We start from the raw sequence: 16,142 nt of genomic DNA, 5'->3' as shown, positions 1-16,142 counted from the left end.
GCTTAAGTGGAAGGAATTACTAGGGACTAGGTGGGCCCCGCCCTCCGAGCTACGGACCGCCGCTATGCATTCATTTCAAAAGGAACTAAATTAAACGTTAAGCCTTTTGTTTGGCTAGGGCAATTCTGGTTTAGTTGGCCAACTGCCCCACACCCTTCAACTATTAAAAAGTTGACTCTTATAATTACCGGCTGGTCGTCATTGTCACGTTATTAAAATTAGTCTTAGTTTTCTTATATGTTACCTGAAAGTAATATCACTGTTCCACATAAGATTGTCTTTATTATTAAATGAAATACTGTGCATGAATCATTTACCCCTCTTCACACATTACTCAAGTGTCAGACAATAATGTCATTATGTAGGTGTTTATTCACTATACGCAGATATTTATCTTATGGTTTTTGTTTCCAATGAAAATACACTTTAAGGTGCCATCTTGAACTGATACATACAACAGTAATGCATTTCAAGAAGTAGTCATTAATTTTTATTCACCAAACAGACTTTATATATAGGATATATACATACCCCTGTGTAGATATATGTATATCTATATGTAGATATATATTCCAACAACAAAACCCCATGAAACTCTCACTCCCTGCCATCCAGGTGATTCCAACTGGATCTCCTGACTTTTATCGTTTGCAGCCCAAGGAGTAAATCCATGAGGCCACTAGGACTCCTCACAATAAATTCTAGGGATCTATAGACTACCTATATAGAGATGCTCTGTTTAGGAGTGAAGGCTGCTGAAATATACTAAGAATATATAGAACAAGATTGTCATACAATAAATTTAATAGCATTATCATCCATAAGCCTTATTTCTGACCAATTCATGAGTCTGCCTTTCATGAAAACATTACAAAAAACCAGCTTTTTAAAAAACCATGATAACTTTTGTCATTTTAAAGCAAACCGTTATTAATACAATAAACCCAAACGAAAACATGGTCAGAGTCGACTGAGACTCAGCAACAATATTCCCCTGAAGTAATAAATTGATATTAAAAAGAAAGTAATGAGTACAGGAAAATCTAAGAAGCATCACTATTTCCGTGCAGTTGGCAGCCCAACACAGAACCACACGTCACAGTTTTCGCATTCCAGCTTGCAGCACCTTGTATTGCCACAGTGCTTACAGTTAGTGTAGGTAGGGTCCCTTCCATCTGTGTCAGCTCTGCCCTGTTCCCTGACCACAATTTACAGCACTGGGACAACTAAGGCATTTCATAAGCTGTAGCACACAGAGAGAAATCATTACAATCCAATCTCTGCTCCTACAAAATAATAATAATAGTTAGTAGGTCATTTCCACTATTGACTATGTGAATAATAACTGGGATACAAACCAGGTGTCAGCTTTTTACATACATTGCATGGCTTTTTAAGCTCATGTTACTTAACTTTACTGACAATTGTTTTTTTTATATGCTTTGACAAATTTACAGGACAAGGTTAGCAGTTCAAAACCACCAGTTGCTCTGAGGGAGAAAGATGAGGCTTTCTATTCCCATAGAGAATTAGTGTCTCAGAAACCCACAGGGGCAGTTCTTCCCAGTCGTACAGGATCACTCTGTGTCAGTATTGACTCAATGGCAGTTTACAGTTTTGGTTTTTGCTTGTGAAGATCAAATGAGGCAATTAATTTATGCAAACACACTTTGAAAATTATAAAGCCATTTTACACATAAGAGGGGGACTCCAAAAAGTTTATGGAACACAGAAGATATAGGTATGATAGCAAAGTGTGGTGAAGAAATTAGGTGGTACCCCGCTATCAAATAAAATCGCATCTGGAGTCTTAAAGACTTATTTCCATACAAGTGGCCATCTAAGTGAGATGTCAACTAAGTCCACATGGAAGAAGCACGCCAACATCAGTGACCAAAGGATTGTAAATCATCCGATCTGAAGCCCAAGGAGGGAATAGTGTAAGAGTCTAAATCGTGAGAATCTGATTTGCAGAAGGTTATGAGTTCCCTCTCTCCACAATAGAGGGATGGGAAGAAACCGGTTACCAAACAGGGTGCACTAGAGAGATGACTATAGAACAGCAACATGATCAAGCCGATTTGAATGGTTAAAACTCTTGTCAGCTGATCCCTCCTCTGATGCACATTAGGCCTGATCTAGTTTTCAACATTTCTGTATTTTTTTTTGTTTGTTCATATTGGGGTTTATCTCAGATGTGTTTTGTAAATGGGGGTGGCCCTCTTGAATTTTTGTTACATGTTTTTCAGTATATGAAACCCAGGATTGATGAACCTATAGGGACAGCAAGTAGAGTAAGGGTTTCTGGGTAGTACAGTGGGGGTGGGAGCGGTAAAAGGGAGCTGATGTCAAGGAGTTCAAGAAGGAAAAAAATGTTTGAAACTGATGTGGTAGCAATTCTACAATACTGCTTGATGTGATTGAACTTTGGAATAATATGTTATCTGTGTTAATTCCCAATAAAATGGTTCTTTTTAAGTTTATGGAAAAATTCCACACTCTTAACTTTCCAGGAACTTTTTGAGCCATTTCATAGGTATTATGTGTGTATATAGCTTGTGAAGCATGATTATATTTTGATTTTCCAAATACTTCTCCATTTAAAAATTAAAGCATCTAATTTGCCAAACTTTTTAAATCCATTAATCTTATTACACTTGGTTTTTTTTCTTTTTAAGTAATAATTTACTGAGTCCTTCGTGAAAGTTTACAAAGGAGGTTCTCATAGGACATTTTCCCACAAATGGCTTGGTAACATTAATTATATCTATCACCATGTGTCCACATTCTCTTTGTGCTCTACTTGTTCCTTTTCTAGTAATTCTGGTGTCGCTATTCAGTTCATCTTTGTTTGTGAGTAAATATTGCCCTTTTGGTCTCATACTTAAGGTTTTTAAGTTGAAGACCAATCTTTAAGGAGAATGTCTCTTACCTTGCCTGTCATTCTGCTATTTGGCTAAAGGGTGATTTCCTCAGAATAGGTTTGTGTCTACGTTTAAAGAATCTAAAGGCAGTAGTCTCAGGAAGTCCTCTGTCCACTACTAGTCTAGTTTGTTTGATTTGCTTTCTTTCTTTTAAATAAGAATGTAAATTCTGTCCAATGTTTTTCTCCCATTGTATCCAGGGTCATCTACTGTAACGTCAGTCTAAATGGCCATCCATTTTTATTTTAAATATTAAAAAGTTACATTGTCAATGTAAATAGAAGTGTTACTTAAAGTTGTATCTGGGGGAAAAAAAAGATACTAAAAAGCACTTGAAATAAAAGTATATACGAGCGGGCTTCAAAAGGTTGGTGAGAAATGAAATGAAAAGATAATGGAGTTTTTCCCAAATGTTGAAGTCCCCTCATATGGTCAGTTTATAATTGGTTTTTTTCCCTTGTAAACAGTCACTTCTTTGGGATTTTACCTTGATTGGATTTCATGCGGCATCAAAGAAAGCAACCAGTGCATTTTGGTCATAACTGTCCAGAATCTCCAGGAGCAGAGGTACTTTGGTTTTTACATTGGTGCCTTTAAACTTGAACTTATCGATGAAAAGATCGGTGATCATGCCTGGAAAGAACAATAATAGATTACTCCCATTGATTAGTTCCTTTCAGTGAAACAACTTCATGAAAATCGTGATTGCTTGAGAATCCATTGCTAAGCCCACAGAATTCCGCTATTAAATGTACACAAACTTTTTTCGAAGGATTGATGCTTATAAAAATATGTTTATTGAGGGGATTCCAGTAGTTCACGTTTACCTGGTAGCACCACTGGGCTCCTGTTTGAGGGGACTTTAAGGCAAGTTTCAGGATATAAATTCACTTCTTTAAAAATGTGTTAAGCATTATTCAAATCAAAATTTGAACTGATAATTGTGTCTATTAACATCACAAAAGTGGTTTGTTTCCCCATTAAGCAGACCATTGAGAAAAGGGCCATATTCTGTTCTTAATATTCCATCTCTATGTTGACTACTCTTGGGATTTGACTTGGAGGCAAACAGTCCTCGGTTCAAAGATCTGGGGAATTATCTCACGTTTGAGTTTTTTCATATGTCAAATGGGAATAATTCAAGTTGATGATTATATATCCAAAGCCCTTAATACGAGATGTTTCCGGATTTTTCGTATGTTAGGATAAAGGCATATATCATATATTAATGTTCCAAAGTACAGAGTAAATAGCAGCATCTAATAATCTAATAGTAAAACAGTAATATTTCCGCAACCAAACATATGGATGTTTCACTAAGTGTGTTAAAGGCAGGGTTGTGTCTCCTTAAAATAATATTGTTTCTCAAACTGTTTTACAGTTTTCCCAGTGCTCAAAAAAATCCCAAAGAAACACACTCACTGCCCACTGATAAAATCCGACACAAAGTGAGCCTATACAGCAGGGAAAACTGTCCCATGCTTTTCTGAGACTGTAACTCTTTAGGGGACTGAAAAGCCTTGTCTTGTTCTCAGTGCTAGACTTAAGTTAATTTCTACTTTGCATCAAGTGACACTATCTTTTTCTTCTTTTTTTTATAAATCTTTTTATTGGGGCTCATACAACTCTTATCACAATCCATACACACATCAATTGAGTAAAGCACCCTTATACATTAGTTGCCCTCATCATTCTCAAAATTTGCCTTCCACTTGGGTTCCTGTAATCAACTCATTTCCTTTTTGTCCTTCCCCCTCCCTCCCTGCTCCCCCCTTCTCCCTTAATAGTTTATAAATAATTATTTTATCTTATCTTACACTGCCCGGCGTCTGCCCTCACCCACCTTCCCATTTCCCATCTCCCAGAGAGGAGGTTACATATAGATCTCCAAGATCGGTTCTCCCTTTCTACACCCCCTTCCCTCCCGGTGTCGCCACTCCCACTGCTAGTCCTGAGGGGTTCATCCGTCCTAGATTCCCTGTGTTTCCAGATCCCTACTGCACCGCTGTGCATCCTCTGGTCTAACCAGGTCTGCAAGGTAGAATTGGGATCATGATAACTGGGAAGAGAGGAAGCGTTCAAGAACTAGAGGAAGGTTGTGAGTTTCATTGTTGCTACACTGAAGCCTGTGTGACTCATCTCCTTCCCACTACCCCTCTGCAAGGGATGTCCAGCTGTCTACAGATGGGCATTGGGTCCCCATCACACACTCCCCCCCCTCATTCACTGTGATGTGATTCTTCCCCCTACCCCCTGCATTTGTTGTTTGAGACCTGGTCTCCTCTGCCCTTCACGATTGCACATGTTAGTGTGCTGCTTCCGTGTGGGCTTTGTTGCTTCTGGGCTAATGGCCGCTTGTTTACCTTCAATCCTTTAAGTCCCCAGATGCTATATCTCTCAATAGCCGGGCACCACCAGCCTTCTTCACCACACTTTCTTATGCACACATTTGTCTTCAGCGTTTACGTGAGGAAGGTGAAATGATTGTTTTTGTTCCTTGGTGTCTGCTACCTAGTCCACTCAACACCTTGTATTCGCTTAGTCTGTGTGCTTCTTCTCTGTGGGATTTGTTGCTTCTGGGCTAGATGGCTGCTTGTTTGCCTTCAAGCCTTTAAGACCCCAGACACTGTATCTTTATGATAGCCGGGCACCATCAGCTTTCTTCACGTTTGCTTACACACACGTCTGTCTTCAGTGATCATGTCGGGAAGGTGGGTATCATGGAATGACCGTTTAGCTGGGCAAGGTGCTACTGTATTGAGGAAGTGTGTGCATGAGGAGGCCCAATGTCCACCTGCTACCCTACTACTGAACCTATAGATATATGCACATAGGTCTATTTCTTCCATAATCATAAATATATTTACATATGCACATGTCTGTATTTAGGCTTCTCTGTATGCCCTTTGCCTCCTACTCCTTTCCTCTATTTCCTTACGCTTTCCTTTCGTCCCACTACCATGTTCAGCCTTCATTCTGGTTTCAGTAATTCCTCTCAGTTACCTTGCCCTTGGTCACTCCCTACCAGTCCTCCCATCCCCTCCCTCCACTGGTTTTGAACCACTCGTTGTTCCCTTGTCCCTGGGTTGGCCAACACCTCCTCCCTTCCCCTACCTCCCATGCTCTCATGTCCCTCCGGGACCGTTGGTCCCATTATTTTCTTCTCTCATTGTTTGTCCAGCCTACCTTGTCTAGGTGGACCTGCTGATATAGTAATATGTGCATACAAACTGGAACATGCATACGGACCCCACCATGACACACCAAACCAGGAGGGCAACGTAAAACACAGAGGAATCCACAAAGAAACTGGACCATACGCCAGCCCTAATCAGAATTAGCCAGACCCCTACCATCAAAGGGAGTACCACAGAAAATGAAAATAGATCGTGTGGTGTGGGAAAGGAACTGACATGCCACACCACACCCAGAAGGAAGCTGAAGCAAAGGAAGGAGGAAGAACAGAGTAGAGCACTCCTGGGCCCACCAAGCTCAGAGGACGATAGCCCGGCTCGAAGGGTCCAATGTACAGAGAGGATCATACAGCCGGCCACACTGCGAGATGCGACATCCTGCACCGACCATGGTCCTATACAGGACAGCACTTGAGACACAGTGAGGGATGTGCGACTGAGCTGACCCCACCACACTGAGGCAAAACACTGGGGGCGTGCAATGGAGCAGCGGGAGAAGCAGAGCAAAGAGATCCCGAGGGAGTATAAAGGATGGACTTTGGGGCCAGGATGTAGCACCCCACAAGATTCATCTGGAAAACACTCCTAAAGGCCAACAAACAGACCCTAAACTACTAGCATTTTTTGGCTATCTTTTTGTTTTGTCTTTTCTTTCTTTTTTTTTAACCTTGTAAATTTTGAAATGTTAGTGGCTTTTTTTGCCTATCCGCGTCTCGGTGTTGCCGCTTTCGAAGCCATGTTCTTATGTGCCACTTGGGCGCTGTCAAAGAAACCATCTTTTTCATGTTCCTTTTATCAAAAAATATGTTGTTATCCTAACCCTTTATATCTATGGATGTAATCTTTTTTTTTAATTTAATTTTTTTTATGGATGTAATCTTGTTTGAAAGTAGGGTTTCTTTGTATGTGCATGAGACCACATCAATTAAGTATATCCTAAATCTAATCACTGCTGAGTTCTGGAAAGGATAGACCACGAGTACACTGGTGGAGCCTGGGACACAAAGACACCATGCGAGGGTCATTTGTAAACCAGGAAGCAACGCAGGCCAGGGAGTGCCTACAAGGAAGGAGTCGAACGGCTTACTGAGGCCCTTGTTTGGACTTTCAGCCTCCAGAACGGAAAGTTAAACTTTAAAACAAATTTAAATAAAATTCTGTTCTTTAATGCTGTCCCCGTGTGGCATTTGTTATAGCAGCGCTGAGTAAAAGAAAGTGAAATATACAAAGACTATCATTCGCAGCATGAAATAAACGTAGTGGCGACAATGGGTTCAGACACAGCAGTGATTGTGAGGATGGCACAGCAATGAAGAGTGTCTTGTTCTCCTAGACACAGGGTCCCCGTGAGCGGGGGCCCTATTACACAACAACACAAGTTAGCCTCATGTCAGTGTGAATCGGGTTTTGTCATTAAATAAATTCAGATCATGTCAGATTTGCTGTCAAATTATTCATGTAAAAAGTTCTGGTGTTCAAGGCTTTCTGGATTTTGAATTAATAAGAGATGATAGATCTGTACCACTGACTTTATCAGCTGTTATAGGATAAAACAGATGGTACGCTTGCCATAGGACAAAATAATAAACATTAAGGTAGTGTATATTAATAGTTTGTGAACAAGAATCTGAGTAAGAAATAAGATAGGAATAAGCAGGCTTAAAGATCAATGTGGATGATACTAAACTGATTCCACAGTGACGATGCAAGACTGGGTACAGTACAAAAATCATGCGTTTCAGAGCCTCGCACTTCTAATGCAGCTCTGCCACTTGATGCGACAATACATCTTAAAATGTCAAATGTCAAAGAAGTTGAACATTGGGAGATAATACCATGTGCAGAGCTCTTGTGCGGATTAAGTACTCCAATGGGCTATAAACACAGGCTAAAGAGGAGCCCCATACACAATAAAGCAGCACTGGGGTACAGTGGCTATGCACTCAGACGTTCACTAAAAGGTGGTGTTTTGAGCTTACCCGTGGCTCCTCCAGAGAGAAGAGGGGAAGTGTGCTCCCATAAAGCTTACAGCCTAGGTGACATAGTGGTGCTCTTCGAGGCTAGCAAATTGGGTCACGATGAGAAAGAACGGACTTGAGGGCACATAACAGCCTGGACAGTAATGGAGCCTGGGAGTTCAAACCCACAGCACAAAGATCTGACTACACTCTATAAAGATTACAGAGTCCACACCGCTTCCAGGGCACCTGACGAAAACAACGTGCATCCTGGGTTTTATGTAGACAGCATTAACTCCACCAGCTTTCCTAAGTTGTTCCTTCCTACCCTACTCCAGCCTACCTCACCAGCCTTCTCACCCCTTCTCTCTCTTCCAGTGCCATTTGTGAACACTCCTGCTCACCGCCACAACAAGATGAGTTTCCAGCTGAAAACTGACAGACTATACATGGAACATATCAGGGACCTTCAAAGAGTTCATGGGGAAAAAAACTGAAAAATAATCACGTTTTTCTCCTTTTTATTTTTTTGCTGTTTTGAGCGTTGCTGTCTTCATGAAGCCTACAAACTGTCAGAGAGGTAGCCGCCATTAAAGAAACAAAACCATGTCTGGAAGATGAAACGTCACAGAGGAAATAACACTGTTCACAGGACAGCAGTGTAGGGGGACTAACTGAGGTAAGCAGTCTAGGGAAGCCCTCCTAGAAGTGACATTTGAGTTTTTTCCCTTTTATCTATTGTAAAATAAATATAATACAACATTTTTCAACTGAACAGTTTTCAAATATGTCAGTTAGTGATATCATTTACCTGAATCATGTTGTATTGCCAACCACCCATAATCGTTGCCAAATTTCCCATTGCAATACAGAAACCTACAGCTTCCTTAACGACGCCTCTGTCCCTTTCCCTATCCTTCCCCTTTCTGCTCATCACTACTAAATTATGGCCTCTATGCAGATGCCTATTATGAATATTTGATATACACATAAGTGAGAATAATAAGATATAGGGGGGCTTCAACAAGTTTGCAGCAAAAATGGGAATTTTCCATTATCCCTTTTTTGTTTTGAACTTTTGTGAATTGGGAGATTTACAGATTAGATGAGTTTTCCTCCCAACAATTCATATACATTTTGTCTCATGCCCTCAATTGTAGTACATTTATCCCATTTCCACCTTGTGTTTGTTTCCATTCCTCCTTTTTAACCTAACTCTTCTCAACTCTGTCCTTAGGTGAAGGCTGCCCTCTTGATCTCAATGGTTGATTATTCTAAAGGGCACATACCTCCATAATGTTATTGCTCCACACAGAAATCGGTCTACTGTTTGTTAGAAACTTGAGCTATTGGGTTGAAATTATTTCCAGACCTGAAGGGTGACTAAAGACCATAATACTGGGGACTCTATTAGTCTTTTTCTATCTGAACAGTAAACTTCCTTATGAATTTGAGCTTTGTTCCATAATTTTTCTCTCTTTTTTAGGAACTTCTAATATGATTCCTTTAACAGTAGTTCTTCTGACCTCAGGGCTATGGAGACTAATGTTTGTATGATCTAGGATAATGGGATTCTCCTATGAACATTTTGAAGCCCCTTGTTAAATTTTGCCTTAAAAATATTAAATGTTGCATTTTGATTTTTCATAACACTCACAAAACATGGAAAATATTTAGTGAAATATGGCCTAAATTCTGTTTTACAGGATATACACATAGAATACATCTTATTATATATAAATTAATTCATCATAATATATTTATTTCATGTCTTAATTTTTATTTATATTTTATTAAGTAAAAATATTACATATGAAAACTTGATAGCATATTGCCATAAATAGAACTATACACTGGTTTTTGCTGATCACAACGGCTATAGTCTTTGTCTCTTTTTCCCCAGTTCCACAATTAGCTAGTTGTAAAGAAATATATATGTGTGCATGTGTATACACATATACATATACAAACACACACATTTCAAAATAAAATCGCTAACTAACCATAGAGTCTTTCAAGATGTGCAGGTTGCTTTTTGTATTCTTCTTGTAGGTGATCGGCCTCTTCTAATATACAGCGGTATTCCGGTATCAGAAAGTCTGTATTTCCCTCATGAACTTGCAATTCCTTGTTTGAAAATGAGAAAACAAAAGCACCTTAATGTTTAAAACCAAATCTAAGTATAATAGTATTTACAATTTTAGAAACTCGATGATAACCAAATAATGATCATGAATCCATATCATATTTACTTACTTTTAGAGCATCAATTAACTGTACTTTCTTAGCCAAAAGCAATTGGTACTCTAGCTTTGGATGGATTAGCTTTAAAGTGTGTTTGACTGATACTTCATTGATCTCTAGAAGGTGGCGAGTCAGAACAATTAAGTTAGTCACAGAAGCTTTCTTTTAGTAACAAAAACAAAGAATTATTTGTATTTCTTTTACCGTATGATATATTGAGGTTAATTTTCTTCTTTGTAGCTTCTTTGGAGAGAACATCTTTTAGGATGGATATAGTAGAAATGTTGTCAGACTTAAAAACTCCTTCTCCTTTTCTATGAAATAAATAAGTAAATGAGCTTTAGAAAAAAGTACCCAGGTATATATGAATTTTGTGAGTAGAAGCTAGTGTTCTGGTTTCACATTTCTCTGTAATTGTTCATGTAAAGCTTATTTAAATAGTAATAATTTTACTAATTGTTCTGGTTCTGAAACTACTTATAAAACTAAACAAAAGATAATATCTATATACCGAGTAAAGACAGAATAATTTTTATATTCTTTTCTTTCCTTTTTTTTAACGATCATTTTAATGGGGCTCTTACAACTCTTATAATAATCCATACATCAATTTTATCAAGCATATTTGTACATATGTTGCCCTTATTATTTTCTAAACATTTACATTCTATTTTGAGCCCTTGGTATCTTATCTTTTTACTTTCCCTCCCACCCTCATGACTCCCAATAAATTATAAATTATTAATTTCATATCTTACACTAACTGCTGTCTCCCTTCCCCCACAGGTTCTTCCCCTCTATCAGAGGTTCTCAACCTGTGGGTCTGTGACCCCTTTGGGGGTCGAACAGCCTTTCACAGGGGTCACCTGATTCATAACAGTAGTAAAATTACAGTTATGAAGAAGCAACAAAAATAATTTTATGTTTGGGGTCACCACACCATGAGGAACTGTATTAAAGAGTCACAGCATTAGGAAGGTGGAGAACCACTGCCCTTTATTCTTCATTTAGAACATTACATTTTCTTTATTTTCACTACTAATATGAGGTTAGTATAAGAGTATTGCTATAAAATCATAGAAATCTTTATTAAATAAATATATCAAATGTAAACTTATTGTTTCTTAAAATATCTTTCTTCCATTTCCATCTCTGTAGGTCATCCCTTGAAGAATTTTGTACTATCAAAAAAAGCAGTTTTTACATGCTCAAGAAACTCAAATCATGTTCCCTTTCAATGATCTTTGAGTTTGGGGGACAAAAGGAAGTCTAAATGAGCAAGATTGGGGTGGAAAGTGAGTGAGATAAAATTTCCCAACAAAATTCTTAAAAAATAGCTTTGCTATGCTAGAAGGATAAGAAAGCACTTTCTTATCACGGTAAAAAGCGAATTGGTACAACTTTCTTGATCTTTTTCTAACCAATTTAGTTTTCAGTTTTCTTCAAACTGCTTCATCATAAGACCGTGTGATGATCTGTGTACTTCAAGAAATGCTACAAGCTCTCCTCTTTGTAATCCCCCAGACAGTTGCCAGTGTTCTGAGGTGACCTCTGAATTTAAGTTAACTGGCCCAACCGAGTCCACTGTTATGATTGGACTTTTTTTTTTAATTCAGCCTAAGGGGAGCCCTGATATCACAGTGGTTACACACTGGGAAACTAGCTACCTGCAAGGTCACGAGTTCAACACCACCAGGTTCTCCATGAGAGAAAGGTGGGTTTTCTACTCCCGTAAAGCACTACAGTCTTGGAAACCCCAGGGGCAGTTCTACCTTGTCTTTCAGGGTTGGTATTGAGTTGGCATTGACTCCATGGTAGTGTTTTGGTTTTTGTTAAAAGAGATTACAAAGGGGGAAAAAAGAGATTACAAAGAGGAAGGAAGAGTAGTTGGAAAACAGGGTCTTGGTGATTAAAAAAAAAACGCTGAAGATCGCATGACAGAATTTTACAAGACCGACAACTGGTTCATAGCAAATACCTTTTCTAAACATCACCCGTGGCAACTACGCACATGGACTTCTCAAGATGGAATACAGAGAAATCAAATGGAAAACACACATAGGAAGAGATGGTGGGGAAGTTCAATATCAGCAGTCCAAGGGCTGAATTTTACATCTCAAGAAGAGATGTGCTGCACGGAATACTAATGACAGAAGACCCAATGCACTGTGGAGGACATCAAGAAGATCATTCATGAAGAGAGCAAAAGGTCATTAAAAAGACAATAAAGAAAGACAAGATCAAAGTGGATGTCAGAAGAGACTCTGAGACTTGCTCTTAACTATAGTAGAGTAGCTAAGGCACAAGGAAAAAATAAAGTCAAAGAGTTAGCTGGAAAAGAACTTGTCACAGGACAGCACAAGAAAACAAAGTCAAACCTTATAATGAAATGTGCAAAGACGTCGAGTTAGAAAAGCGAAAGGGAAGAACGGGCTTACTATGCCATAAACTGAAAGAACGCAAGAAAAAACGCAAGCCTCGAGTTACAATTCTGAAAGATTCTAGAGGCAAAATGTTGTAATACGGAAATTCTATGGGTCCAGGAGCTGAAGAGAAATTTTCAAAGGGCCACTCGAGAAGGGCCAAATACTATAATGAAATGTGTACGGAACTAAAATTAGAAAACACAAAGGAAAGAACATGCTCAACATATCTGAAACTGGAAGAACTCGAGAAAAAATCCAAGCCTTGAATTGCAATTTTGAAAGATTTAGTGGGAATGAATGTACAAATGTGCTTTACACAATTGATGCATGTATGGATTGTGATAAGAGTTGTATGAGCCCCTAATAAAATGATTTTTAAAAAAGAAAAAAGAAAGATTCTAGAGGAAAAATATTGAATGATACAGAAAAATTCAAGCTTTGAATCACAATTTTGAAAGATTCTAGAGGAAAATACTGAATGATACAGGAAGCACCAAGGGAAGATGGAAACAGTCACTGTACAAAAAGAGCTAGTCGACAGTGCACCATTTCAGGAGGTAATATACAAGCAAGAACTAAGGGTGCTGAAGGAAAACAGTTTGCATTAACTAAAGACAAAGTTCCGGGAATCGATACTGAGACAATTCAGAACAGCTACCTGGTCAACTGACCGGAAAAGAACCGCATTTGAGCCCATTCCAAGAAAGGTGACCCAAATGAATGCTCAAACTAAAGATCGATATCATACACAAGTCAAATTTTCATTAAGATAATCAATGGTTTCAGCAGCACATTGACAGGGAACTGCCAGAAGTTCAGGCTGGATTCAGTAGAGAACGAGGGGCAAGGGATATCACTGTTGATGTCAGATGGATCTTGGTTGAAAGCAGAGAATACCAGAAAGAGGTTTACTTGTGTTTCATTGACTGTGCAAAGGCATTAGTCTGCATGGACCGTAGTAAACTGTGGTTAACTCTGAGAAGAATGGGAACTCTGGAATACTTCACTGTGCTCATCCACAACTAGTAAACGGATCAAGAAGTAGGTGTGCACACCGAACAAGGTAATACTGCATGGCTTAAAATCAGTGAAGCTGTGCATCAGGGTCATATCCTCGGGCCATTACTGTTGACTATATATGCTGAGCAAACAAGCAGAGAAGCTGGGATCGAAGGGAGGTTTATGGAAAACCTGTGGTAAGCCAATGACACAACTCTGCTTGCTGAAAGTAAGGAGAAACTGAAGCACTTGATGGTGAAGATCAAGGATTGTAGCTTTTAGTATGAATTAAGACTCCAAGTAAAGAAAATCAAAATCCTCACAAATGGATCAATAAAGATCCATTTGATAAATGGAGAAAAATGTAAGTTTCCAGTATTTTGTCTTGCTTGGATCCATAATCAATGCTCAAGGAAGCAGCGGTTGGGAGATAAAAGGATGCACTTCACTGTGTAAATCTGCTGCACAAGACTATAAAGTTTGAAAACCAAGGTGTTGCTTTGAGGACTAAGGTGTGCCTGACCCAAGCCACAGTATATTTAGTTGCCTCACATGGATGTGAAAATGCTTAAACCTGCGCTCATGGGAGATTGTTGTTGAGTAGCAAGTGGGAAGATGCTCGATTGGGTTCTTAGGAGTACAGAAAAATGCGCTGTCCTCCAGATTATAACTCAATAGCCTCAAAAAGCCTGCCAGCTTCTGAAGTTCAAGTCCTTCAGTTAAAATTAAGAGTAAAAAAATTAAGATAAATATTCAGATAAATTTGAGGACTTCTACTTTTCCAGTATTTTCATATTGATGACAATATACTACTATTTCTTTTAATCAAGTCACTCAGGTCAATCAAATATGTAGCTTTCTTCAAACACTCTTTATATCATATATCTTATAAATAATAATTTTAAAATTATTTTATAATTCAGAAATTCTTAATAAAGCTTCTTTCTAATTATTTTTATTACTCTGAAATAGATTTTCCAAACTAATATATTTTATAATTGATTACTACTTAGAAAATTTTTTAAGTGTGGCTCTTTACACAGTCATCTTTATTCAGTCAATTTCTAAGCTCATTCTTTTTGTTTTTTAATAGATTATTTGAAGGGTCAAGTTTTCAATTTCAAATTATACCTGTCATATCAAATAAAAACTTGGAAGTCCTGTTTACAACAACCAATAAGCCAGCTTACTTGTAGGTACTTTCAAGCTGTGTATCCAGAAAGGTGTTCTGGAAGTAGAATGTCACACATTCTCCTGCGGGAGGTTTGTCGGGAACTTCAGGAAGGCAAAATACCACCCAGGAGTGAACTTCAGCAAAACTGAACTGGCCAGTTAGAGTCAGTATATTCATTGGTCTGTAATTTAAAAATAGAGCACACATTTGTATGTGGAAATATATGGTGGTAGAATATATAAATATACATGTATAAATTCATATATTTTATAGAATTAAAGATTCAGAAGGAACTTAGTAGACTATAGAATTAAGGAACCTGACAGATGAATATATAAGGCATGTCAAAAATTTATTTTAAAAGTCAAGATCTTTTTAATTCCATTTTCCACAAACTTTTTGGATCCTCCTGTATACCACTCATGAACAAATTACCTAAATAACTATAAAAGCAAGCACTCATTTAATTTTTCACAGATTAATCTTATACACCAAGCAAACATTTCAATTTAATGGAAAAAAGACATTAAAAAAAGAATCTGATGCTTGTGCTAGGAGGTGATTTACTATTTAGTTAAGTGGCATAAATACTTTTTATCCCTCATTATTTTTTAAATATAAAAAAAGTTGTATAGTAGATATACTTGTTGAAAAGTTCACTTACTGGTGATATATAAACTATAAGACACATTTATACAAAAGTCCCCTTAAGAAAAGTGTCGACCTCATTGGAAGGCAAAGGGTGAGTCCTGGAAGTCAGGGAAACAGGGATGTCACACCTGGCTCCACTAGTTACTACATGGAGCCACCGGACAAGTTAAGATATTTTCTTATCTCGCAGGACATGATGAAGACTTTCTTGTAAAATCAAATAATAAAATGATAGAAAAACCATTTTTCCTACATATATTTAAAATAAATCATATAGATAATTATGCAGCATTAACAAAATACAAATTCTATAAAATTAAAGATTCAGAAGGAACTTAGACTAGAATTAAGGAAACTGACAGGTGGGATACCTGAAATTATCCAGACCAACACTCTCATTTGCAGATAAGAAAGATAAAGTCCATAGATTGAATTATTTCCCCAAAGTCACAAAAAAACAGATATTACAAGATTATAATCCAAATCTCTTCCATCCCAGCTTGCTCTTTTTTCCAGCACACCAGTTTACCTCTAATTAACTGAATTTTAACTTTTAAACCTTAAAGAGGAAG

At 38.0% G+C, this 16,142-nt stretch overlaps 1 protein-coding gene across 1 annotated transcript in view; it reads right to left on the bottom strand.

Annotated features, from left to right (window-relative positions):
* Positions 1-343: 343 nt before the first annotated feature.
* BBS7 (Bardet-Biedl syndrome 7) overlaps positions 344-16,142 on the bottom strand; it is a 76,560-nt gene continuing 60,761 nt past the window's right edge. Inside the window, exons 15-19 of the mRNA XM_075543856.1 lie at positions 14,936-15,100; positions 10,525-10,634; positions 10,333-10,436; positions 10,080-10,203; positions 344-3,557 (exon numbers count right to left, since the gene is read on the bottom strand). Of these exons, the coding sequence (XP_075399971.1) occupies positions 3,424-3,557; positions 10,080-10,203; positions 10,333-10,436; positions 10,525-10,634; positions 14,936-15,100 (637 nt within the window). The 3' untranslated portion in view covers positions 344-3,423. The remainder of the gene's footprint in view (positions 3,558-10,079; positions 10,204-10,332; positions 10,437-10,524; positions 10,635-14,935; positions 15,101-16,142) is intronic.

This window comes from Tenrec ecaudatus, chromosome 3, assembly GCF_050624435.1.
Source record: "Tenrec ecaudatus isolate mTenEca1 chromosome 3, mTenEca1.hap1, whole genome shotgun sequence".
Classification (NCBI taxonomy): domain Eukaryota; kingdom Metazoa; phylum Chordata; class Mammalia; order Afrosoricida; family Tenrecidae; genus Tenrec; species Tenrec ecaudatus.
Note: the sequence above shows the minus strand (reverse complement) of the source record. Positions and strands in the feature narration are given on the sequence as shown.